Source organism: Drosophila mauritiana, chromosome 3R (genome assembly GCF_004382145.1).
Source record: "Drosophila mauritiana strain mau12 chromosome 3R, ASM438214v1, whole genome shotgun sequence".
Taxonomy (NCBI): domain Eukaryota; kingdom Metazoa; phylum Arthropoda; class Insecta; order Diptera; family Drosophilidae; genus Drosophila; species Drosophila mauritiana.
Genome location: NC_046670.1, coordinates 6,722,977 through 6,746,223, shown reverse-complemented (window position 1 = coordinate 6,746,223; position 23,247 = coordinate 6,722,977). Strand labels below are relative to the sequence as shown.

Genomic DNA, 23,247 nt, shown 5'->3' with positions numbered 1-23,247 from the left:
GTATACGTATCATGCCCAGAAGTATGCAACACTTTTGTGGGCCGCTTCGTCTGATGAATTGAGAGCAAAAATGGGACTGAGATGATAAAGCTTGGGTGAAATTAATTGGGGAACGAGATATATTATATGTTCTATCAGTTGGCAGATTAAGATATGGCTTTTAAACTTCTTACATTGTATTTTACTTGACTTTCATATGTGTACTATTACATATTAGAATGCAGTTTCCTCACTTAGTATAGAAATTAGGGTTTCGTCAAACATAAACCCATCTATAGAGTAACAACACGTAATAATGATGGAAACTAGTTCAGAATCACTAGGATTGCATAATAATAGCCAATAAACCTTACAAGCTACTGCATGAATCGTAATGAGGTGATGAAGTTTCTTCGGAAGTATTCATTGCCATGTGGTTGTGTAAGCCATTAAGGGCATAACCTGGCATACACCATATTTTCGCCCCCGTTTGAAAAAGTCGAGGCTGTTGCAAGTGGACCTACAATTGCGCCTCTTTCTGTGTGCGGGTGTATTTGTGGTTGCCGCATGATTTTGACTTTTTGTGCAACTGTACGTCCGTCAGTCTGTGTGGCTTTGGCATAAAATGTTTCAAGTGTCATTTATATTCATTTTTACCCTTTTTTTTAAATGCCGGCTGCAGCCACGCCCACCGCCCACAAGCCAGCCCAGACCACTGGACGTCTGTGCAAATTAAAATGTTTCCGTTGTCGTTGAGAGAAGGAGAGAGAGACCCCTAGTTGGACGAGATTGAATTTTATGGCCCGACGTCGGGCGCCAGAGTTTCTGCGAGTCCTGTGGATCGTGGGCAGGATGTCAGGGTTGTCCGGATGCGGATTACACTAATTATGAAATGACATCGACAACGGCGTCGTCGTTGATTTTAATGGTTTTCTGTTGTCAACCCAATTAACAAATTTTTTCGCCTTTCGCTTCGATTGCAGGAAGGATGCTGCTGATGTCACCGCCGTTGCAGTAGCAACACCAATTCCAGGAAGCCGAAGGAAAATCAACCCCTGCTGCTGCACCCACTCCTCCCCCCGAGAACAAGCCACACACATGTTGCTGCCACAACTACGATGCTCAGCGCTGCCAATGCAACTGCAACAGCAACACATGGAGCAGCAGCAGTCGCGATTGCCGCAGCCGAGACTTATGTCATAACAAACAAACAGCAGCAACAGCATCAGCAGCAGCAACAAGTATTTGTAGTTGCCGCCAACAAAATGGTGATACCAGCAACGGGAGCAACGATCGCCGGTATACCAACAGCAACAACAACAGCAGCCGCCGAGTCAACAGCAACGCAGCAGCACCAGCAACACCAACAGCAGCAGCAGCAGCAACATGTGCTGTTCCAGCCGCACCTACAGACAACAACCGCAACTGCAGCAACCTGCAGCACACCTCAGCAACAGCAACCACCTCAGCCGCGGCAGCATCCCAAGAAGCGAAAGTTCGATCCAGCCGAGCTGGACAAGACCGAGCAGCATCCCCAGCAGCAGCAGCAAGTGAGTCTGCAGAAGCAGCAGAAGCCCGCCGATACAACTGGCAACGGCGATGGCCTGGCCAACGGCAATCAGCAGCATCGCATGATCGTGAGTTGCGGTGCAGGCGCCGGCAACAACAGTAGCAACAGCAGCAGCAGTAGCAGCAACAACAGCAGTCACAGCAGCAGCGATATCAAGCAGCAGCAGCAGCAGCAGCCGCAACGTATTATCATTGCATCCCCGCAACATGCCAGCGGTAGTACTTACAAGCAACATGTTGCCAGCGGCAACAATAGTCACGCAGCCACAATCAATCATCAACAACGCACACACACGCCCACAACCGCCGTCTACTACCAACAGCAGCAGCAGCAACAACAGCAACAACAACGTTTTAGCTTTAACTCAAACAATCAGCAACATGTACAGGAACAACACCAGCAGCAGCAGCAACAGCAGCAATCCCTGCTCGATCTCAGCGAGTGGAACAACACGCGTGTCCTAGCCAAAATCCAGAATAACTATGCACCCGGGATAATACGCCACGCCCAGGAGGCGTCTCCCGACTCAATACTCGTGGAATTCGATTCCACCGACTTGGGATTACTGCTATATACGGATGTGTTGCACCAGGGTCGTAACCATGTGATACTCGATGCCAGCCCGCCTATGGCGGATGTAAGTATCCCGAATACTGTCTCTTTTGTCGCCCTTCATCTAAGGTCATTTCCCCTTTCTCGATTAGATTACGTTGGATGCCCGTGTCTGCGTGCGTCAGCGGGTGGAAGGTCGTGGCTCCGGAAGCTTCGTCTACGTAGAGGGCATCATTACGGACATCAACCAGGCCACGAAGCAATACAGCGTGCAACTGATCGGCGATGAAATGGTGAGGACATTCAGCTTGCTTTTGAGTTTTAAGTTGCGAATTGATAATAATTAGTTTTTTGTTATACGAAATTCCCAACTTATAATACCTTGCATTGTTACAGGCCACCACCAAGGTTGTGCGCCGTGCCGATCTACGGCTCCTGCAGCCGCCTTGGTGGGACGAGCTCAACGAACTGACACCCTCGGGTGGAGCAAGTGCTCCAGCATCCAGTGCCAAGCGAAAGGTGTCGGCAGCGGGAGCAGGAGCAGCAGCTTGCGAGGCAATGGCCGTGCCCAGTGGCAATATCGTTTACCCGAAGGCGGCCACCGGCGCGCCATTGACCTTCGTGGCCACGCGCTCCGATGGCAAGCTGCCGACGGCACCACCCACGTCCTCCCATCAGCAGGCGCAGCAGCAACTGGTGAAACAAGAAGAGTATTATCGGACGACGGCCACGTCGCCTTTCCAGACGCGACCCCCACTCGCCGGCCCCTCCCACGGATCGGAGCAAGTGGTCCAGGCGACGCAGTCGCATCCGCAGCAGTACAACGGCCTGGCGGACATCGTGATCTCTCCGTGCAGCAATGGGCAGCACCTCAAGATGCAGCAGCAGCAGCAGCAGCAGTCGTCGCGGGGCTACGACGACTACGACTCGGACGATGAACTCAAAAGGGTCGGCATCGGATACTCGCCAGCGGCCGGCGACCTGGACACGGAGAAGATGAGCGCCTGCAGCAAGCGGAGCAGCATGCAGAGCCGCGGCAGCACGTCCAGTCTTCTCGACCAGAGGCTCACACCCCGATCTCATCCAGCAACACCAAGGTGAGCGGAGATCTTTTAGTTAGGGAGATAAATAGGAAAGTCATGGCACAAGAAATTTCGTAATTAACGAAGACTTGCCAAAACTCTACTACTCACATGGTATTTCCAGTCTGTTTGCTATAACCTCTCCCCTATCCTTTACCGCTTGCTAATAAACCGGCAGTGCCATCCACAGATCTCAGGCCACTACGCCGCACCGCTTCAAGAAGGGAGACATCGTGGAGTCGGAGTCCGGCGTGCGGAAGAAGTACAACGGGAAGCAGTGGCGCCGCCTGTGCATGCTCTGCACCAAGGAATCTCAGCGGCGCGGCTACTGCTCACGGCACCTCAACCAGAAGGGCAACACCAGTGCCCTGCCCTCGTCCACGGGACCGGGTCGTCTGCTCAGGTGAGCTCAATTTTTGCGCTGGATACAACTATTTTTAAGAATTTTTAGTTTTGGATGAGTTTTGTATTAGTGACAACTTCTCGTGATATTTTAAAATTACAAATGTAAGATGTAAGGAATTTAAAGTATTATAGTATGAGTTTGGATGTGTTTGGAACAAAAGAAGAACATGCATTTCAAATATGTATTTGAAATGAGTTTCCATGGAAAGTTGTTGTCACAACATCTATAATATTCTTCAAAACTAAATACTTACAGAATGAAAAATTTCAAATATTGGATTTTTTTTAAATGCCCTTAAATACTGTTTTGACCTCTTTTATATAATTATCAACTCACCTGTGCAACCATTTTGTTTCCTTGTTATTAGTGACAGTCGATCGAGCAGTAAGACGCAGATCGATGAGGACACCTCTCGCGACTCGGAGACGTCGCCCAACTATCGGGTCAAAGGTCGCTACGATCAGGAGGAGACCGATGCGGCCGTCATGCTGGGTAAGTCTCTACGCCACCATCACACCTCTTGACTCTTTACGATCTGGTCATAAAAGCATTTAAGACACCGTTCTGGAACCCGGCTCAAACAATTTATTCATAGTTTGCAGTAATTCATTTCAAGGCTGGCCTTCCCAGCCCTCGTGCCGTCCCTTTTCGGCCTGTGATGCAGCGCCGGCTCAACCGTTAATCCATCTCGGTTCACGCAATTAGAGAGACAAGGCCAGATAGGTATTCTTCACGGCGCTTGTGGAAAACATTTCTTTGATTTCGGTTAGGGACCGAAGAACTTTTGTGCACCCTACTTAGCTGGGGGAACGCTCTTCCCCTTTCACAACAGAGCTCCCCCATTAAGGTATTTCTTCGGAATGCAGAAGACACGAAGGTCTTTCATTCAGAACCGGATTTCTTAGGCACTGAAAAAAGTCTCGTTTATAAGACCATAAAATGCAGGCCTAAGGTAAAAGGCTTGTCAAGCTCCTTCTGAAGAGTAAATTCGTACCCATAAAGAGGCTTATTTGACCAACGCATAAATGTTTATTGGTGTAGCATTATTATTCCTGAAGCTTAAGCCCACAGATAATATAATCAATATTAATAAAATGTGGGACATTAAAGGAACTTCTTGCTAGGAAACTATTAAAGTTTCACAAAAGGCTATCGGGCTCAGACGAATTTCATAAATTTAAAAGTGCAATGAAGTATGTATGTTTTTAAATTTTTTATAATGATAATAGTTAAATGTTTTCTATGACTTCTTTTTCTAATTACGATGACTCTCAAGTAATTGGAGATTTCAGATCTTTTTTAAGATACGGATTCTCTTCCTAATTTAACGAAAAGGCTAGCGCACTTGGTCCAGTCGTGATGGCCGATACCTTTTTCGTCTCTTGTTTTCTGGTTCGATGCATTTCCAATTCACCATAAAATGCATATCATAAAGTTTTATTGTGGCAGCGCCGTAGTTCTTTCTTTTTCCCTCCACCTCTCCTCACCAACCTCCCGACCCCTGTCCATTTCTCACACACCTTAACAAAGGTCGTTTGTCCGTCCGCCTGGCCGCCGCTTTTCATGAAAGGTGTCGCTGCTGCGGCGCAAAGGTCGTGTCCGATTCCAATTTCGATCCCGAAAACGAATCAAGGGTTCCATTGTCCGCCGGAGAGAGCGACAGATCTGCCCTCCCGCTCCCACTCCCACACGCTGGCCACTTGAGAGTGTGACCGCAGCGTGATTTACACGCCAGACGCATCGACTGCGCAGCCGCAGCGGCGAAGGGAGACAGTGGCGTAGTCAGAAAAATTAAACCTTATTTATGTTATTAGATTATATAGTAGTAGAGGCAGAAACATTAATCTATATTGTTCTGTTATAGTTTTCAATGGTTTGTAAATTCGCAGATTGTTAGTAAGTTTGATTGGTGTTTCGATTTAAGCAAGTTGTATTGTATCTTCTATGTATCATTTAGAGTATCTGTTTCGGTTTAATATTTCTAACCAAGTATCACTTCTCTTATGTAAAATCTGTAAAGATTTCAAATAATTTAAAAATTTGTCCTTCAAACTATTGAAAAGACTTTTGGGATATTCGATACCATTTGCGGAATGATTCGTATATCCCGTAGAAGCATCAAACTGTGCATCAATCTATGTATAACCCCTGTAACCCAAGGGGGTTTGTGACCCCCCTCTTCCACGCCACTGTTCGAACGCATTCCTAAGCACCTGCAGAAGGTAAAATAAGTCGCGATCGCAGCGGCAGAGCCACTTGAGTCGAAACAAAGCGGTGGCTGCGACGCCGGCAGAGGCTGCGTGCGAAGCGCAACAGATTCTTTTCTTTTATCCAGCTCTTTTTCTTGTTATTTGCCCTGTGCCTTTGATTCCTTTTTACCTAAACAAAAAAAATGCACTTGAGAGCGGCCAGGCACGCACACACACACGAGCGCGTGCTGCACACCGACAGGGCAGGTAAACAAACATGGCGAGCGCGAGGGAGAGTGTGAGAGAGAGAGAGAGAAAAAAGAGATTGGAGCCGTGAAACGAGGAGAGAGCGGCGCTCGATTTATGCTGCCGACGTCGCTGCCGCTGCCCTTGGAAAGAACGTCGTCGAAGAATCGGCGATTGCCGCATTTATGCTGAAAAGTGGGAACTGTCAAGAGCACAAAAAATAAGTGAAGAGCAAGAACGGAAAAAGCAAAGCGATGCGAATGCAGCGGACAAAGCGAATGTGACAACTACAACACGACGACGAAGGCAGAAAAGTGTATTTTAAGCAGCGGTTGGCCAGCCACAGAGATTTTCGTGGAAATGCCCAAGAGGAGCGCAAGGACGTCATGAATGCGTTCCAGGACTTTGAGCTGGGGGCCAAACTATATCTGCAGTGCTTATGTAATGCCAAAAAAGATCGAAGAATCACCGAACCCCTACCGACACTGTGCTTTTCGAAATCCGTATTTATTTTATCCCATTCTTTCATTATTTTCAGTATCTCTGAGCAGCTCCCGATCTGCCACGCCCTCCTACACCTCACCTGTTAACCACGCCGGAGCTTCTCCTCTGAATGCCATTGCCCACTCGCCGGTGAATGTGTCCGCCACTCATAGGCAGAACTTTTTCACACCCATTGCCAACCAGTCGCAGCAACAACAACAGCAGCAACAACCTGTGGCCGTACCGCTCGACTCCAAGTGGAAAACAACACCCAGTCCGGTGCTCTACAATGCCAATAACACCAGCAGCAGCAGCAATAACAACAACACCAGCAGCAGCAACAACAACAACAAAATCTGGGAGGTGGGCAGCAATGGCAATACTCATGTTGCAGCTTCGGCAGCAGGAACATCAACAGTTGGCGCTCAACCACTGCCGCCGCAAACGACACCCGTTTCGCTGGTGATGCACGCCCCACCGCCGCAGCAGCACCCACTGCAGCAGCAGCACCACCATCACCAACCGCCTCCACCGCCACCTGCCAGTTTGCCAGCGCCATCGGCACCACCCACCAGCGGCAGCAGCAGCAGCCACAACAGCGTGGGTCATGCCACCAGCGTTATACGCATTTCAAGCAGCCAGCAGCAACATCAGCAGCACCAGCAGCAGCCACATCCGCATGTGGTGGTGAGCGGCGGACAGACTTTTCATCCCGTAATCGTGGACGCCACTCAGCTATCAGTGCCGCTGCCACCCACAACGGTTTCATTTCATCAGCCCAACACGCCCACCTCAACAGCGGCATCAGTGGCTTCAATGAGCCAGGACAAGATGCTGGCAAAAAACGGTAAGTTGATTTATGCCATTAGTGACAAGAGTTAGAATTTAGATTTATTGGTTCATTACTCACTCACACGATAGCATAACAAAGTCCATTTAATTCAAAAGGGTTCTATTTATTTGAATGTAGAAAAGATAAATATTGTGTCCTTTTAATAACCTTTGCCTCCAATATTTGTAGGCTACAATACGCCCTGGTTCAAGCTGTTGCCGCATATGACGCCTATGAGCAAGGCGTCGCCAGCTCCGGTCACTCCGACCCTAACCACATCGGCAAGCAGTTACAACGTTGTGATGATGCAACAGCAGCAGCAACATCAGCAGCTTCAACAACAGCAGCAACTACAGCAGCAGCAACAGTCGCCACCCCAGATGCCGCTGAACCACAACAACAATCATCTGATTGTGCCCGCCCCACTAAGCTCGCCGGGCAAGCCACTCAACTGCTCAATGAACGATGCCAAGGCGGCGGCGGCAGCGGCAGCGGCCGCAGTTGCCAACCAGAGGCAACAGCAGCAGCAGGAGGAGCCGGACGATCAGCTGGACGATGATGTGTTTGAGACCACGACGCCCGGGATCAGCGCCAACAATAAGAAACAAACTGTGGCTATGCGGCTGCCCACCCACAACAGCAACATACGAAAGCTGGAGGAATGCCATGATGATGGAGCTGCAGGTGCACCAGCCACATCGGCTGCCAAGCGGAGGAGTCAATCGTTGAGCGCCCTGCAGCAACAGCAGCAGCAGCAGCAACAGCAGGCCGGAGCGGCAGGAACAGCAGCTGGGCAACCGGCGAACAAGAAAATCCGAAGACCCATGAATGCTTTTATGATCTTCTCAAAGAAACATCGGAAAATGGTGCACAAGAAGCATCCGAATCAGGACAACCGTACGGTCAGCAAGATTCTGGGCGAGTGGTGGTACGCCCTGAAGCCAGAGCAGAAGGCTCAGTATCATGAGCTGGCCAGCTCTGTTAAGGATGCACACTTCAAGCTGCATCCGGAATGGAAGTGGTGCTCCAAAGATCGCCGCAAGTCATCCACCTCGACAGCCACGCCGGGTGGAAAGGCGGGCGGAGCAGCCGGAACAGGTGACGCTAAGCAGCGCCTGGTCTCGGTGGATGGTTCCGATTCCTTGGAGCACGATATGTGCCCCTCAACGCCAGGAGGCAGCGGCAGCTGCGGTGGTCAGGGCATGTCCTCCGATTTGCAGGGCGATATAATACCGCTGACGATTGACAACTATAATAGCACCTGTGATGAGGCCCCAACTACGATCTCGATGAAGGGCAACGGAAACGGAAAGCTGATGAAGAACGAGTTGCCATCGGACGAAGACGAGCAGATGCTGGTGGTGGAGGAGGAGCAGCAACAGCAGCCAGCGAAAAAGATTGACCTGCACTGCCGCGAGCGGGTGAATGACTCGGACATGGACGACACACCCTTTGACTACCGCAAGCAGCAGCCAGAGGCCAATCAGGTAAATTAATGGCACACTTTATTTTTACTTGGTTCCCCTAACGAAGAATTAAACTAAACTGAGGATTTTATTATTTTGCAGCGTTCGGCAGAGGAGCACAATACATCTGGTGCGAATGGCCAGGCCATAAACGCACCGCCGCTCAGCGGAGGAGAGCGCGAGATCACACTCAAACCGAAGGCTATCAAAGCACATCCGGTGCTGGAGAGCAACATGCTGCCATACACCCAGATGTCCATCTACACGCAGTACACTAGTCCCAAGAACCCAATCGGTGTAACACCATTCCAACCCACAGGCGAGAAAACACCCGCTTATTTACAACACGCAATTCCATGCTAATCGAAGGATACCCCAAATTTTGCTCTTTAGGCGGCGCCTTCAAATCGATGCCCATCAGCCCCAAGGGCAGCGGTGGCAAGCCGGAGGACGCTGGCTCCCTGCAGGCACACATCAAGCAGGAGGACATCAAACAGGAACCGCCATCGCCATACAAGCTGAACAATGGTTCGGGATCCGCCGCCGGAGGGGGCGTGGTCAGTGCTCCGCCGCAGAATTGTGGTAGCGTCGGTGCCATCTTCAACTTCAATGTGCCAACGGCGACGGCTTTGAGTCAGAAGCAGTTTCACTACCCGATGCATCATCCCCATCGCAGTCCCACGGATCTTAGAGGTGAGTGACATGTTCCTTGATGGCTTCGCCAAAGTAAATTTACTTGAACGTAGTTTTGGAACATTAAGACAGTTGTAAAGTCCATTAAATAGTAAAATTCGCTCTAAATAAACTGCTAACATGTGTATGTATTTTACTTTACAACCGTCTTAAAGATCCTTAATAACCAGTTTTAAAATCGCACTATTATGTTTGTTAATTATTGTATTTAGGAAATATTATTTGTATATTTTATTTCAACAATTTAATTTTATTTAGCTAGATCTGGCATTATTTCCACTATGATTTGTTGTCGCCGTATGATTTTATTTAACTAGTATTTTGGCTTAAGTTGATGTGCCAAAAATGAATTTCGAGTACATAAAATTGGAACATTCCCAGCACGAGCATAGATCGCCTCACGCCCAAGACCCACTCTTCATTTACCATTCGCAAGCTCATCTGCAAAGTTTTTCAATCAAAAGCTTTCTGCATAACATAACATCTTTCTCTCTGTTTCTTTCACTTCTATCTCACACACAATTAACACACCCCACTATTGATCTTCGTTTGTCGCGTTGTCATTTGTGTCACCTCACCCATAACAAAATCAATCGATCCCAGATGAAGAAGCGGATAGGGAAGACTGTACACAGGGTCCAAAGTCGGGGGAGAGTAGCGAAAAGGATAAGGCGGTCTTGGATGATCAGGAGCGAGATGAGGTCGAGGAGGAGGACGAAGACGAGGAGGACGACGACGAAGACGACGAGGATGATGAGCAGTTCATGCAGGAGTTGGCCAGTGTGAATGCCAGGGCTGGATTTGACGACCTTGTTCCATATGCAATGCCTAAGGTCGTTATAACGCCCACCCCCACGCCACCGCCTGTGGCCACCATAGTGACCCCCATCAAGCGCAAGCAGTTCACCATAGTGCGATCCTTGACGCCGCTGCAGCCTTCGAACTCCCCGCACCAGCAGTTGAAGCATCTGCACCAGCGTCGCGGGGAAACTCCGCCGACGGTCATCACCCGCGTGCCCACGCCCACCATCAATCACTTCACCATCATACGAACGCAACAACACCCACATTCACATCCTCACAACACTCCGCCACCGTTGTTTTTCAAGCAGAAGGTTCAGGGTTCACCAGTGATTGCCACCGTCACAACATCCACATTATCAGCATCATCATCCAACCCAGCCAATAACGAAGCCCCTAATAAATTTTCCAATTTTCCAACACAACACCAACCAACAACCACAACAACAATATCATGCAATACTAACAACAATGCCACGCCAATCATACGAAAATTGTTGACGCTCCAAGAAGGCGCCGAACTCGGCGGAAGCCATAAAGGCACAGGACGAGCAGCGATCCTTTACGACGCTTTGGTCCTAGACACGTTGCATGGCCAGGATGAAGAGGAGGAGGAAGATGAAGGGGACGGCGAAAGACAGGAAAATCCAAAGGTAGCGGGCAAGGAGCATGTTACCACATCCCAACCGGCGACAATGCTGCTAATCACCGATGTCAATGCGTACAATCAGCAGCACGTTGCTGGCAACGCAGCAACACCCGTGTCGGGAGCGACTACCCTTCGACCAGTGTCCTTCATCAGTATTAATGCCTGTAACAAGATCACATTGCCAGCCAATGCTCGTATCCTGACAGCGGCCACGGCAACCTCCACGGCAGCTGGAGCAGCGGTTACTAGTCAAGCAGGAGCAACTCTTACCGTGATGACAAAGTCGTCGGCGGCAACAAATCATAGTAGTAGTAATGCCAGCGATATAACCATCACAGCAGCATCAGCTGCTCCTGTGCCCACCAGTGGCTCCAGCATTGTCATGATAAACTCAACCACAATACCTTCTTCATCATCCAATTCCACATCTTGTTCCGCAGCTGCCCACCAGGCGTGTGTGCCATCGTCGCCAGCGGGCATGGGATTGGGGCATGCGGCCAACATTGCCACACCTCCAGCATCGGCGCCTGCTCAGATCATGGGAGGCGGTCCAGCCAGTCAGAAGATGTTCTTCGCCATGGGTCATCCGGTAAGAAACTTAAATACTCACTGGTAGTCAGCTCTTGAATAATAAGCATTACATGGTTTTCAGTATACGTTGCTGCAGCGCTCCCACCAACCGGGCACTCCCAGCCTGGAGCACTTGCAGCTGGATGCCTTCGCGCCAGGAGGTTACACTTTGAGGAACCACAATGGCCTGTCTTCCCTGCCGCCGCCCGTGAGTGCGCAACCCACGATGCTGCTGCACGGATACCCGCCCAGCCATAGTGCCGAACCACCGGCTAGATCGCCCTCGTACAAATCGATGCCATCTACCCCAAAGTCGGCCACATATCTCATGAGTGCGCCACCGGAGCGAGGCATGGATGGAGGAATGAGTGGATGTGCATCAGCAGCGGCAAGCGGTGGGGATGAGAGCGACATAGACGCGGATGGACAGCAGTTTATTTTGGCACCCACTCCTGCGCAGTTGGGTCGAGCTCCACTGCAGAGGCGGAAGAATCTATGTAAGTAATCTCGGGAGGATCACGTTGTAATTTCGATGCAAAGACTAACCATCTTGTAAAAATCTTTCAGCTCAAAGCAAATCAGAGAGCAATGTGTCCTTTGGGGGTAACCTGGGGGCCAGCAATGGACAGCACATAAGTCGCAAGCTGCACTCACCCACAATGATGGAATCCTCATCGCCCATCATAGGCCACGTGAACAGCAGCAACCTTAGCTCGGCCCTGCCCACGCCCACGTCCTCGACGACAACACCAAACAGTGATGAGCAACTGCCACTGACGCCGACAACCAGCAGCAGCAACAGTAACATAAATCAGCAGCCCAAGTCACCGATGAAAAGTGCTCCAGGATCAACGGCAGCGGCCCTAAAAAAGAAGAACGATGAGATGAATAAGTAAGAATATAACAATTCTCATAAGATTCATTTTTTAACGCCTATGCATTCACAGCAGTGTGCTCAAGCAGGTAGATTTCGAGAAGAAGTACAAGGCCCTGCCGCAGTTCCAGCCTGAGGATTGCCAGTCGCCCAGTGCCATTGCGGTGCCCTCATCGCCACGCGTCTACGGCACGAATTACCGCAAGAAGAACACGGCTCCACCGCCGGTTCAGAAGCTAAGTAAGTTTTAAATTGGATAACAAGGTTAACGCAATGTTCTACGACTGACATATTCTCTATATGGTCCAGTGTGCGAGGACGACTCCATTGACGAACCAGCATCGGCACCGCCTACGACCACCCAGCGATTCTTTGGTCCGGACTTTAACAACGAGCTAAAGGGTAAGCTTAATTCAACTGTTAATGTTCTAGTCAGTGATACGAACAGTTTTTTAGACCCTGATTTATGTTAAGGGGAACCCGTTTGAAAGAGTTTGATTTATACCTTTACCTTTATTTTCAAATACCTAATGAAGACGAACGCCTTGCAGAACTGGAGAGCTCTGACCAAACGGGCCGCTCACCCAGGACGCCAAAGACACCGCTACAAAGCGCTCGGTCCGATGCCAGTGAGAAAGGACACCGCAAGGTCCTGGAGACGCGTCGCAGCCTGGTCCTGCAGTTGTTTGCCGAGCACGGTAACTTTCCCACTGCCCAGGCCACCATGGCCTTTCAGGTAAGTTGTCCGCACGTTTTTCAGTTCTTTAACTCATACAAATTATGCCAATTCTTATCTACAGTCTAAGCACAGCGATGTCTTTCCGCGCAAGCAAGATCTGCAGCTGAAGATTCGGGAGGTGCGCCAGAAGCTGCTGGGCCAAGCATCTTGCACTCCACACTCGGCGGGCCCCAACACGCCGTCTGACTCCAACTCGTCGTCGACCACATTGAGTGCCAGTAGCACCAGCTTGAATATGCAGGCCACCAGTGCGGCAGGTAATTAGAAGAAATTTTCTATCTTGACGCGTCTCTAGATTCAAAATCGAATATACTTCACTTTAGAAAGCTATACGTGTTTCGGATATAGCTAAACATTTTCTGCGTTTGTTACATATTGGTTTTTATGTTAAAAATATCTGTTTTAAGTTTAATTTTAATTTGGTTTCCATTTCCCAACGAAAACATTGTACAGATGTTTTTCAATATTACTGAACAACAGGTGGCCACCAGCAACAGCACTCCGAGCAGCAGCCCCATTCCGCCACCAAAGCCACTGAATCTGATGCGAAGTACAAGTAACGGGGCGTGGACAAGGACGAGGAGTTCGGCGGGGACAGGACAGGACAACAGATTGTTTGCTGCAAGTGACAAAATTACTTAAGCATAGTAAACGAATCGACAACAACAATTGCAGCAACGCAGACTCACAAAACGAAACGGATATGCAACAAAGCTCACACTTAGCATACGCTCATGCATCAGATGCGTGGTTAACTAGTTTTTATTATTAACTGCTAATAGCGAGGAAGCAACATACAGAAAATAGAGAAAATTACAAATTTTTAATTACAATAGGCATACGAAATATGTACCAAGCAACGTAATTTGTGAGTCGAGTGGAGAAACTGATTACAAATGAATTTATTAAGCAGCTTAATAAATCGGGAGAGGTAGAAATTTTGATGAAAATTTGAACTTTTGAAGCACATATGAAGTACATACATACATACATAGAAAACATACATAATCGAAACATTGTATAATCCCCGCGTAAAGGCTTAGGTTTTAATTTACAGGCAAAACTGCAACCAACAAATTGGAAGAGCAAAGAAAGAACTACGGAAATAGAAGTTAAGCTTTAACTTAAATTGCACATTAATTTTGAAGTGTATCAAGCACAAGCAAAGAATTGTATAAATCAAACAGTAAGAAACTTGAAATAAACACTGTAGTTGTATTGTATATTTAGTCATAACATTTTTAACGAGAACAAATCCCCACAAAACCCCCAAACTAACACCCAATCGCACACATCCAAGCGCTTTTAAACTGTTTGCTTTTGTTCTCAAAGTTTATGCAACACGCGAACCTTTTTAAATTGTATGTACATTTCCTTGAATTGGCTTTTTACACTGTTGTCTAATTGAATTATAATTTATATATATATTTTTATTTTAGTCTAGCCTGTTTTTAAATTGTACACATACCGAAAAATAAACTCTAAAAAGAAAATAATTCAAAAAACTTATTACCGACGATTGAAAGAATACAAACAAGAGAGAGAATGAGAGAACTAACTGTCTTCCACTGTTGCTGCAATATACTATTTAATATTGTTTACCATTTCGGTTCGATTAAATTTAATTGTAAATTAATGTTTTAAGTATGGACTGCATTTTATTCATATGCAAAATTCTGTTCTTTGTGAGTTGTTTATTATTAAATGTTGTCGCTGATTTATGTGTTTAAATAATTTTAGTTTAAGAACTTTGTCAAAACTTTCTTCCAATATTTTCAGTCTCACTATGTGTTTTCTTTTCCGAAGAAGCAACAGTTACAAGAATTTCGAAAATTAAAAAATAAATCATATACACTCAAAGTACACAAAAATAATCTAGAAACGCAAAAAGTTATAGTATAAATAAACACCTTATAGTTATTACAATCATTTAAAATATGCAATAAATAAAATCATCAAAAACAACACGTGAATTAATATGAATGTCGTTCATTCAAGCTGGACGCTGCAATAAAAAGAGAAATTAGCCAGAAAGATACAAAATCAACAAATTTATAAAATTTAAAATCAACTCACGTAGTCGTTTATATTTTTTTTAGTTTCGTGTTTAATAATAATTTAATTATAGTTTCTTTATGACGATAATTTTTAAATACCTATTAGTTATGTGTATTAATTAGTGAACAAACGAAATTTTATATGATAAAAAGCGAATGGCCGTAAACTGTAGCGTGTTAATGTTAAAAAATACAAATAAAAACAAAAATAAAACCAAGTTTATAAGCATATTTGAGCCAACGTGTGAACTTAATTGTAGTAGAGCACACTGAAGTTTTACTTTCATTTCCACAAACTCCTGAACTTCTCCCCTCAGCAAGCAAACTTGTGCCAATGACAAAGCTAAATACTACAACCATACTTAAATATTGAACCCTCCCTCAAGAAGCTAAGTAAAAATGTTTGTCAATTAGGTCAAGTTAGAGCAAAACACAGGCTTTTCGACCTCAAGTTCGAAAACGTTTGAAAAATGTATAACTGATACAACAACGAACATTTTTGGCAACCAGCATTTCGGACTAAGGAAATTAATGACAGGAAATACTGAAAAACCTTTTGGCAATTACAAGAAAGAGAACAAAAATGGAACAAACTCAGTCAGCAAAAAAAAACACAACAAAAAAGGCGTTTCGGATACAAAATTCTAAAATTCAGGTATTACAAAGAAAACAAAAATACAGATAGTGTTGTATAATGTTAAAAACAATTTTTGAACAAAGTAAAAATGAAAGATGAACTATTTAGCTATTTATACAAACGAGGCAAGTGGGTAAACTTTGCGAGTACGTGTAAAATTTATAAGGTGCTTTTATAACAAAATATTTGGTAGAGAAGCGAAGGAACTCCTCCCCCACATTAATATATATATAAATATACATCTATTTTTCTCGAAGTGCAACCACTGTATTTTAAAATGCTTTTAAACGATGGTGATTTAGAAACAAAGCCCAAAAAGGGCTAAAACACTTGTAATTCAGTTGTGAGCGATTCGCACATTTTGACGATAATGGAGAGTGTGTTTTTTATAGTTTTTAATCGAGGAGGGCATTTCCAGCCGTATCTGAACTCTCCTCAAAACATAGAGCTAAATATATATCGAAATACATCGGATTGATGGCATCATTAGTGGCAATCGAGGTTACACACTTGTTGTTTGCGGTTTGTTTAGTTAATTGTTAAAAGGTAAATGGAAACCAAGAGATATTCTGAAAACGCGACTTTTGAGTTTTGTAGTGAATTTACCGACTTATCATTTGCAATTGACTTTTGAAGGCTTTGTAAAATATAAACAAAAGAATGCATATATATATACAACTTATTTGTGAAGTTAACTAATAAGCCAGTTAATGTGAAACATATTTTGTAAGCCACGAAACACTTAAGACAAATTACGAATATTAAAATAACATACAAGATACAAATACGAACATAAACAGGATAGCTTAAAAACAACAAATATTTAAGCACTGAACCGTGCAAATCTCATCCGATCGTTAAGAACACGTCTAAGACAGGGCTTTCAGTATCAAGAATTTAAAATTAGTAGGATCCATCTTAGGAGGAGGAAGTGCGGGGCCCTGCACCTCGAAGACAAACGGTCATCACCAACAATCCACACACACACACTCAAAACACACTCATATATATGTATAAAAAATATATACGACGATTAATTTATTGAATAAAAGAGAAATAAACATTCATAATTTTTGGAATGGTCTTTATTTATGGTTGTTCGTAAATACTTAACTATTAATGTCGCATTTTCAAAGTGAACTTTATACAATTTCAAAGTCATTTTGAGGTGAATTTTTATCAAGTATTGTTTAATCAATACTTAAATTGAGGTAATAAAATAACCTTTTAGCTTTTTAGGATATATAAGCATAGGGTTCTTAAAACAAAATCGTATTGTTGATGCACAATTTGGCACAATTAGAAATAAATAAGTTACATAATTTATTGGGACTAGCAGTATTGTTCGATTGGCAACCTCTGATGATAACCACTTCACTTCGATTCCGCCACCTCCTCGGGCACCTCCTGGAATATGCTTCTCACTGAGGATAGTACACTGATATCAGCGCAGTTAATAAAGGTTTCCTGCGCCCCACAGCCCATGGCGCCCGTTCCATCCTCACAAACACCCCAATTATTTCCCGCCGTGTAGGTCCAGCGCAAAACGCAGTGAATGCAGTTGAGATCGCTGGGCAGTTTCACGGTTACTGGGATATCGCCGGTGGTGGTGTTGATGTAGTACTTCTGGCTACCGTCGGTGAAGTTCAAAGGATATTGGTTAAAGCAATCCTCCGACTCGCTGCCATTTTCGTCCAAATCGCAGATGTGGAAGCGGAAGTAGCCCAGATGATTGGCTGTGATCTTAACATTGATTTCCGCTTCAGCTACGCCGGCAAAACTCTTTACAATCACTCCACTGCCATATTTTCCACCCAGCTCATTGGGTCGCGGCTGCTCCAAGCTCCAATCATCTCCGCAAAGTCCACATTTGCCGTCATTTTCGGTTTGTTTCTATTGGGTTAAGAACATCATTAAATGAACTGCATTCAGATTTTTTAAATGGCACTCCTACCCAAAATCCACCGCAATATAATGCATTGTCATCGTAGTTTGTTGGCGCCGAGTTATCGTAGCGCCATCGCGAGGATCTTCCGGTTGGACTTAACATCATACCATGGCCCTCTAGTTCACCCATCTGGTTTAAAAAACCCATGCTAAGAAACAGGATAAACTTATAGGTATTCATATTGATTTCACTTTCTTTGTGGCCAAAACGAAATGGTCGTGGCCTTATATAGTTCCATATTGCCAAACCTTATCAGTTGCCGGGCAGTTTATGTTTGTTTTTGATTTTTCGCCCAATAACCGTGAATGCATCTTATCGGCTCATAATCTTAATTTCGTTTATGGTTATTGGTAGTTAAAATTTGGGAGAATTCCTTCTATCTGACCTGGAAAGTGCGAAAACACATATGACACATCTAAGCAGCAATACCCGTAATTTTGGTAACTTAATCATCATAACTTGGAAGACTGCTTTATTAGGCTATTATTATTTGGCCCACCAATGCCATTTTGATAGGAGTTCAAAGGCTTTGAAAATGTTTTACCCATTCGCAAAATTTGTTAGCCAAGGTCAACGATTCTTAAGTGCAATAGTACCAAGAGCTCAAAGGGGATTGTTAAAAGACTGTTTATGAAACAAGGGTATCTTAAGCATCGTGTCTAGAATTTATAATTATATAACCGTTATTATATAACCGGTAAAAGGAAGCGCTTTCGGCAATATAAAGTATATATATTCTTGAGCAGTATCAATAGTCGAATCGTATTTATTAGATTTCATATAAAATGCAATTATTTTAAAACAGTGCCCTAAAATCCATTAAAAAATCTTTTTACTGATACATCATCCGAATAGCGCAGAAGAACTTGTATGATACTTGCATGAACTGGAAATTGATAAGTTTGTAAATATTTCTAACAATCTTGAACAAAACTCACAGTGGTCATGGTCCCCATTGAGACTGTGGACAGGAATGCAGTAGCATTCAAGGAGACGGGTTTCTGGGCTCGCATAACTACTAGGACGAGCATTTTCCGGAATTTGGTATCGTACTCCAGCCAATTCATATCGTAGACGGCAAGGCTAACATTTTTGCTCTGCAAATATGGTGTGAGACTATTTCGAATCGATATCCTGCCTATCTTACCGCAGTAATAAGCATCTGGCTTAAGGAGCAGATGAGGTAGACCTCCACCAGAGCCGAGAGTATGATCAACACCTGCCGGCCGATATACTCCAAGCTGATGCCAATGGTCAACTGAAATCCCACATTGCAAATGAGCATCGAAGAGTTGAGAAAGTTCAAAAGCAATGAAACTCCAAAGATGTCGTTCATCTTGCTCGTGAGTCTGGAAAGGATTAGGGTAGATATACAGAGGTGGTCAAAAGTATTTACACAACGAGCTTTTTTTTCAATTGTCAACTAATTGAAAAAAAAGCTCGTTGTGTAAATACTTTTGACCACCTCTGTATGAGAGCATTCGGCAAAGAAACTAACCTTAAAACTTTATTGTGATAGACGATCAGGGATCTCAGCTCATTTAAGTCCTCCTCAGCTCCATTTGTACACCTTTTATCGAACTCCCTGAGTGCCTTGGCCAATCTATCGAAGTGCATGATGACCTGCATGACCACGGCGAACATCATAAGATCGGCGGACAAACAGCCGCAAGTGCAAGTGTAGGCAGCAGTCGATTGGAGCAAGTACGTCGGCCAAGATGTCCAACTTCCCCGCCAGTTCCATGGGGCCAGCGGAACATAGGGCAGAGGCAACTCCACATTCGCCGAATGGAGCCACCACCTTTGAATCGCATACTGTGTGATGGAGGACGCGCTGTTGATAACGATCATAGCCACGTAAAGGCGTCCGAAATACTTTGAGATCAGTTTGCTAAATCTCAGATAGTGCTCTACATCAAAATCCTCGTGCGTTCCTTTATTTGGCTGTGGAAATAAGGACTTCAAATTTTGCACCAAGCTGGTTAATTTTCTCTTTTGCAATTGAACAACTAAAATCTTTAGGACGCCGACGTTGCCGAAAGTAATATAGCCCACAACCATGGAAATCTTGAGAAAGTCTTCGTTGTCACGAACAGAATTCACCACAAACACCATCATTGTGAACCAAACGAATAGCAGATTAGCTACGTGGAATCCCAGGTACAAGTGAAGTCCAAAACCGGGTTTCTCATCCGATTCGTAGGGAACCACACCTATTGAGTAGAAGTACTTCGTGGCCAGCACTAGAAAATCCTCGACAACAGGATACACTTTCTTTGGCTTCTCGGCAGGCACTTTCTTACGACCGAAAATCTTTCTTACTATGGTAGCCCTCATGTTGGTTAGTTAGTTTTGACTGCAACAATTTTTTTGCCGGACATATAATAAGACATATAGTACGGTCCATACGATAGCCTAAAACCGCAAATGTATTTTTAACCAACAAATTTGAAGCACGTGCGCGCACCTAAAAAAACTGACCACGTTCCCAACAGCAAGTTAAGGGGTATTTTCTAAAATAAGATGATTCTGAAATGGATTAAGCTGCTCGTTAATTATTAAAACAGGAATTATTTGGTTTCGATGATTCCAGATAAATCATACGAGTACTTTGAAGCCACTATTCTCCTTTTCATGGGGTGGTTTAAGCCTTTTGTTCTTAATAGGGCTATTTTTTTTTTTGAAAATTGGGGACTTAAACATGAAATTCTTTACAAAAAGATGAATAGCTATTTTTATATTTCATAAATTAAAACAGTCCTAGAAACTTCAACAATCTATTTGGTCAGTGTACTATAACGCAAAACACTTTTGCGGTTAGATGTTTGTGTTTTATTGACACAACGTGTCAATTAATGATTAATTATTAATAAACAAGGTGAAAGCCAACAAAATATTGAAATTTGTAATGAAAACAATCGAAATATAAGTAACGTAAATTTCTACTTTGAAACCACTCTGCTTTTAATTTACACACATTCTTTAAGTAAAAAATTAAGACTGAGTTTCTGATTAGAACACTCTTAGTCATGCGGCCAATTTTCAAATCTACTTAAAATATTATACTATTTACTAGTATTATTATTATTATTTAAAAACTTATATTATTTTTCTTGCTGGCTTTTTAGGTCAAAACCCAGCAGAACTACTGTATACCTGAAGGCCGTAGAACATTGAAAACTTCAGATTTATAAAATATGTTGCATAGTTTTGGACTTAAAAAATATTGATCTGTTTTGTTAATGTATTTAAATGGGATAAGTTCTCAAAATTAAACCGTAAAATAAAATTTTCTATAAATAGGAAGCAGCTCCATGGACCCAATAAACTAATATGTAAATGTTCACTCATTTATTTGGCATTTAGCATTTTCAGACATAAATGGCAGTTCGTATCATTTCAGTCTGGATTTTCAGGCGACCTCGACGGGAGCCACTGGCTCTCCGCCACCGACCAATTCCTTGACCAGGTTGCGACCCCAGTAGATGCTCACATCGGCGCAGTTCTTGAAGGTTTCCTGTGGGCCACAACCCAAGGCTCCGTTACCGGAACTATCGCAGATGCCCCAGTTGTTGGCTGAAATACATAAGAAATTCAATAAATTTTTCCATTTACGTTCTGGCCACCACTTACCGCCCACATAGGTCCAGCGGAGGACGCAGTGAGAGCAGGTGAGACCCTCCGGCAGGACGACTGTCACTTCGAATTCGGCCATCTGGGTGCCGATATCCTTTCTATCGTTTCCATCGAGGAATCGCAGGCGGTTCTGCTCGAAGCACTCCTCCGACTCGACACCGAAGGCGTCCAGGTTGCACAGGTGGAACTCGAAGTGGCCCAAGTGGTTGGTGGTGATCTTCACGCCGACGTTGATGGTATTGCCAGCCACGTAGCTCCTGGTCACCACACCAGCTCCACCGATGCTTCCTCCAATCTCGTTGGCACGGGGCTGGGCATCCAGGAAGTTGTCGCCGCACAATCCACAGCGACCTCCATTGTTGGACTGCGTCTGCGGTTTTACGAAAACATATTTGATGGTAAAGATTTTGAAGGTCCTCGTTTATATAGAATACAACATCTTTTCGTACCGATGAAATCAGATTAAATCATGGAATACCAAGAGAAAGAATACTATTGAAGCCACTAGAACGTGCTTAACCAACACTGGAATAAGCTTCTTATTATTTAGTGTTGGTATTCCATATTTGATTTTCATTAAGGATGTCAATGTTTTTAAGGAGGCACTCCGAATAATTTGGTAGTGAATCGTTAAAGAATAATAAATTTAAGATTCTAACTCAAAGCCTTGGCTAACAGTTTTGCAATTTGCTTTAGCACATTAAAGAACGCAACCATTGAGAATCCTATGCATGTCCAAAGTGCCACTCTAATCTTCAACTATTGTAGATCCTTGCGGTTCCATATCCAATTGATCCGACACTTACGTACAAACCGCCGCAGAAGAGCTCGTTGTCGTTCCAGTTCTGGGGGGCGGATCCATCGTAGCGCCAACGGGAGGATCGGCTGGGCGGGGACAGCATCATGCCGTGGGCGTCGATCTGCTGCAGCCCGATGGCCAGCAGCAAGGTCATGCTGAGCAGGTACTTCATGGTGTATATATGGCTTTCACTTTCACAATGCCACCCGCACGGACGCACCATGTTTTATATGTGCTCCTGTCCGACTTATCAAACCCATTGGGATCGAGAGTTTTACAGTAGCTCTCATGGCGATAAGAACGTGTGATAACACTCAGTATAAATAATAACGGTTGCAGTTCCTCCAACCGCTCGAAATCCGCAGAATCAACACTCCAGATAGGCCCGGTAGGATAACCATCTTCGAGTGGCATAATGAAATATTCATAAAAACGTCGGTCAACCCTAAAGGCATGTAGATCGTAAGTGGCCCGAATAGATACTGTTGAATTCCTAATCACACTCGTGCAATCTGAAGTTCGTTTATTGGATTAAGCGATCTCAAGTATTGCTCATTGATTGTTTGTTTTGGGTTACCGGCTTATCGGTCGGCGATTTCTTTTTTAAAATAAATTCCTTAATTTTTCTTGATAGCAAATACATCTGCTTTGGCCTACTCTTATAAACTTCCATGATAGCAGTATCGCAGTTTTGAAAATAGTTTTAACATGACAACCATTAATTTATGGTCCTACACGAAGAATCCATTTATTGCTTCCGACATAAAGTTGTTAATTCATTGAAATTAATTAAGTAGTTTTGACAATATTTTATGTTCAAATAATTGTTAAATAAATAAAAAACGAACGGCCCATATTTCCGATGACATCTTCTAGATTCACTCAATCACATCGATCAATACCATTGAAGCAATACCGGAAGCTTTCAACGATATCTATAAAATAAATCCCATTTAAAATGTATGTAACCATCTAAGTAACATAGAAAGATGGTGATCTAGGAGGGAACGGGACTCTGGTAGTCGAGTCCTTCAGAAAT

At 44.5% G+C, this 23,247-nt stretch overlaps 4 protein-coding genes across 13 annotated transcripts in view; 1 reads left to right on the top strand and 3 right to left on the bottom strand.

Annotated features, from left to right (window-relative positions):
* Window positions 1–15,812, top strand: part of LOC117145447 (putative transcription factor capicua) — a 43,995-nt gene extending 28,183 nt beyond the window's left edge. For 2 of the 10 annotated variants that reach the window (XM_033311106.1, XM_033311107.1), the window contains exons 3-19: window positions 963–2,186; window positions 2,254–2,394; window positions 2,498–3,198; window positions 3,362–3,586; window positions 3,957–4,081; window positions 6,563–7,354; window positions 7,529–8,826; window positions 8,908–9,124; window positions 9,199–9,498; window positions 11,389–11,537; window positions 11,601–12,015; window positions 12,086–12,410; window positions 12,466–12,632; window positions 12,702–12,794; window positions 12,929–13,128; window positions 13,193–13,388; window positions 13,612–15,812. In XM_033311106.1, coding sequence (XP_033166997.1) covers window positions 1,098–2,186; window positions 2,254–2,394; window positions 2,498–3,198; window positions 3,362–3,586; window positions 3,957–4,081; window positions 6,563–7,354; window positions 7,529–8,826; window positions 8,908–9,124; window positions 9,199–9,498; window positions 11,389–11,537; window positions 11,601–12,015; window positions 12,086–12,410; window positions 12,466–12,632; window positions 12,702–12,794; window positions 12,929–13,128; window positions 13,193–13,388; window positions 13,612–13,691 — 6,513 coding nt within the window. In that variant the 5' untranslated portion in view covers window positions 963–1,097 and the 3' untranslated portion in view covers window positions 13,692–15,812. Of the gene's footprint in view, window positions 1–962; window positions 2,187–2,253; window positions 2,395–2,497; window positions 3,199–3,361; window positions 3,587–3,956; window positions 4,082–6,207; window positions 6,466–6,562; window positions 7,355–7,528; window positions 8,827–8,907; window positions 9,125–9,198; window positions 9,499–10,101; window positions 11,538–11,600; window positions 12,016–12,085; window positions 12,411–12,465; window positions 12,633–12,701; window positions 12,795–12,928; window positions 13,129–13,192; window positions 13,389–13,584 lie in introns of those variants that run through there. The other 8 variants (XM_033311112.1, XM_033311109.1, XM_033311108.1 and 5 more) reach the window with 8 other exon arrangements.
* Window positions 15,813–17,199: 1,387 nt separating this feature from the next.
* Window positions 17,200–17,953, bottom strand: LOC117145836. Its single transcript, XM_033311636.1, has 2 exons — window positions 17,780–17,953; window positions 17,200–17,718 (listed from the first exon to the last, which is right to left on the bottom strand). Exons 1-2 carry the CDS (start codon window positions 17,951–17,953, stop codon window positions 17,200–17,202), a joined length of 693 nt encoding a protein of 230 aa, XP_033167527.1.
* A 652-nt stretch (window positions 17,954–18,605) lies between these two features.
* Window positions 18,606–20,110, bottom strand: LOC117145209 (odorant receptor 67a-like). The gene is made up of 4 exons (XM_033310774.1): window positions 19,272–20,110; window positions 18,921–19,122; window positions 18,712–18,870; window positions 18,606–18,659 (listed from the first exon to the last, which is right to left on the bottom strand). The coding sequence occupies exons 1-4, from the start codon at window positions 20,108–20,110 to the stop codon at window positions 18,606–18,608; spliced, it is 1,254 nt and encodes a 417-aa protein (XP_033166665.1).
* A 1,025-nt stretch (window positions 20,111–21,135) lies between these two features.
* Window positions 21,136–22,969, bottom strand: LOC117144012. The gene is made up of 3 exons (XM_033308966.1): window positions 22,216–22,969; window positions 21,407–21,779; window positions 21,136–21,349 (listed from the first exon to the last, which is right to left on the bottom strand). The coding sequence occupies exons 1-3, from the start codon at window positions 22,429–22,431 to the stop codon at window positions 21,186–21,188; spliced, it is 753 nt and encodes a 250-aa protein (XP_033164857.1). The 5' UTR covers window positions 22,432–22,969; the 3' UTR covers window positions 21,136–21,185.
* Window positions 22,970–23,247: the final 278 nt, after the last annotated feature.

What these genes read in the sequence shown, in the direction of transcription:
- LOC117145836 (XM_033311636.1), bottom strand. Translation starts at nt 17,953, where the DNA reads ATGAATACCTATAAGTTTATCCTGTTTCTTAGCATGGGTTTTTTAAAC. An exon ending in TATATTGCGGTGGATTTTGG is followed by an intron (nt 17,719 to 17,779) that starts GTAGGAGTGCCA and finishes TTAACCCAATAG; the next exon opens with AAACAAACCGAAAATGACGG.
- LOC117145209 (XM_033310774.1), bottom strand. Translation starts at nt 20,110, where the DNA reads ATGAGGGCTACCATAGTAAGAAAGATTTTCGGTCGTAAGAAAGTGCCT. An exon ending in TATCACAATAAAGTTTTAAG is followed by an intron (nt 19,123 to 19,271) that starts GTTAGTTTCTTT and finishes AATCCTTTCCAG; the next exon opens with ACTCACGAGCAAGATGAACG. An exon ending in CAATGGGGACCATGACCACT is followed by an intron (nt 18,660 to 18,711) that starts GTGAGTTTTGTT and finishes ATCAATTTCCAG; the next exon opens with TTCATGCAAGTATCATACAA.
- LOC117144012 (XM_033308966.1), bottom strand. Translation starts at nt 22,431, where the DNA reads ATGGTGCGTCCGTGCGGGTGGCATTGTGAAAGTGAAAGCCATATATAC. An exon ending in TCTTCTGCGGCGGTTTGTAC is followed by an intron (nt 21,780 to 22,215) that starts GTAAGTGTCGGA and finishes GTAAAACCGCAG; the next exon opens with ACGCAGTCCAACAATGGAGG. An exon ending in CCGCTGGACCTATGTGGGCG is followed by an intron (nt 21,350 to 21,406) that starts GTAAGTGGTGGC and finishes TATGTATTTCAG; the next exon opens with CCAACAACTGGGGCATCTGC.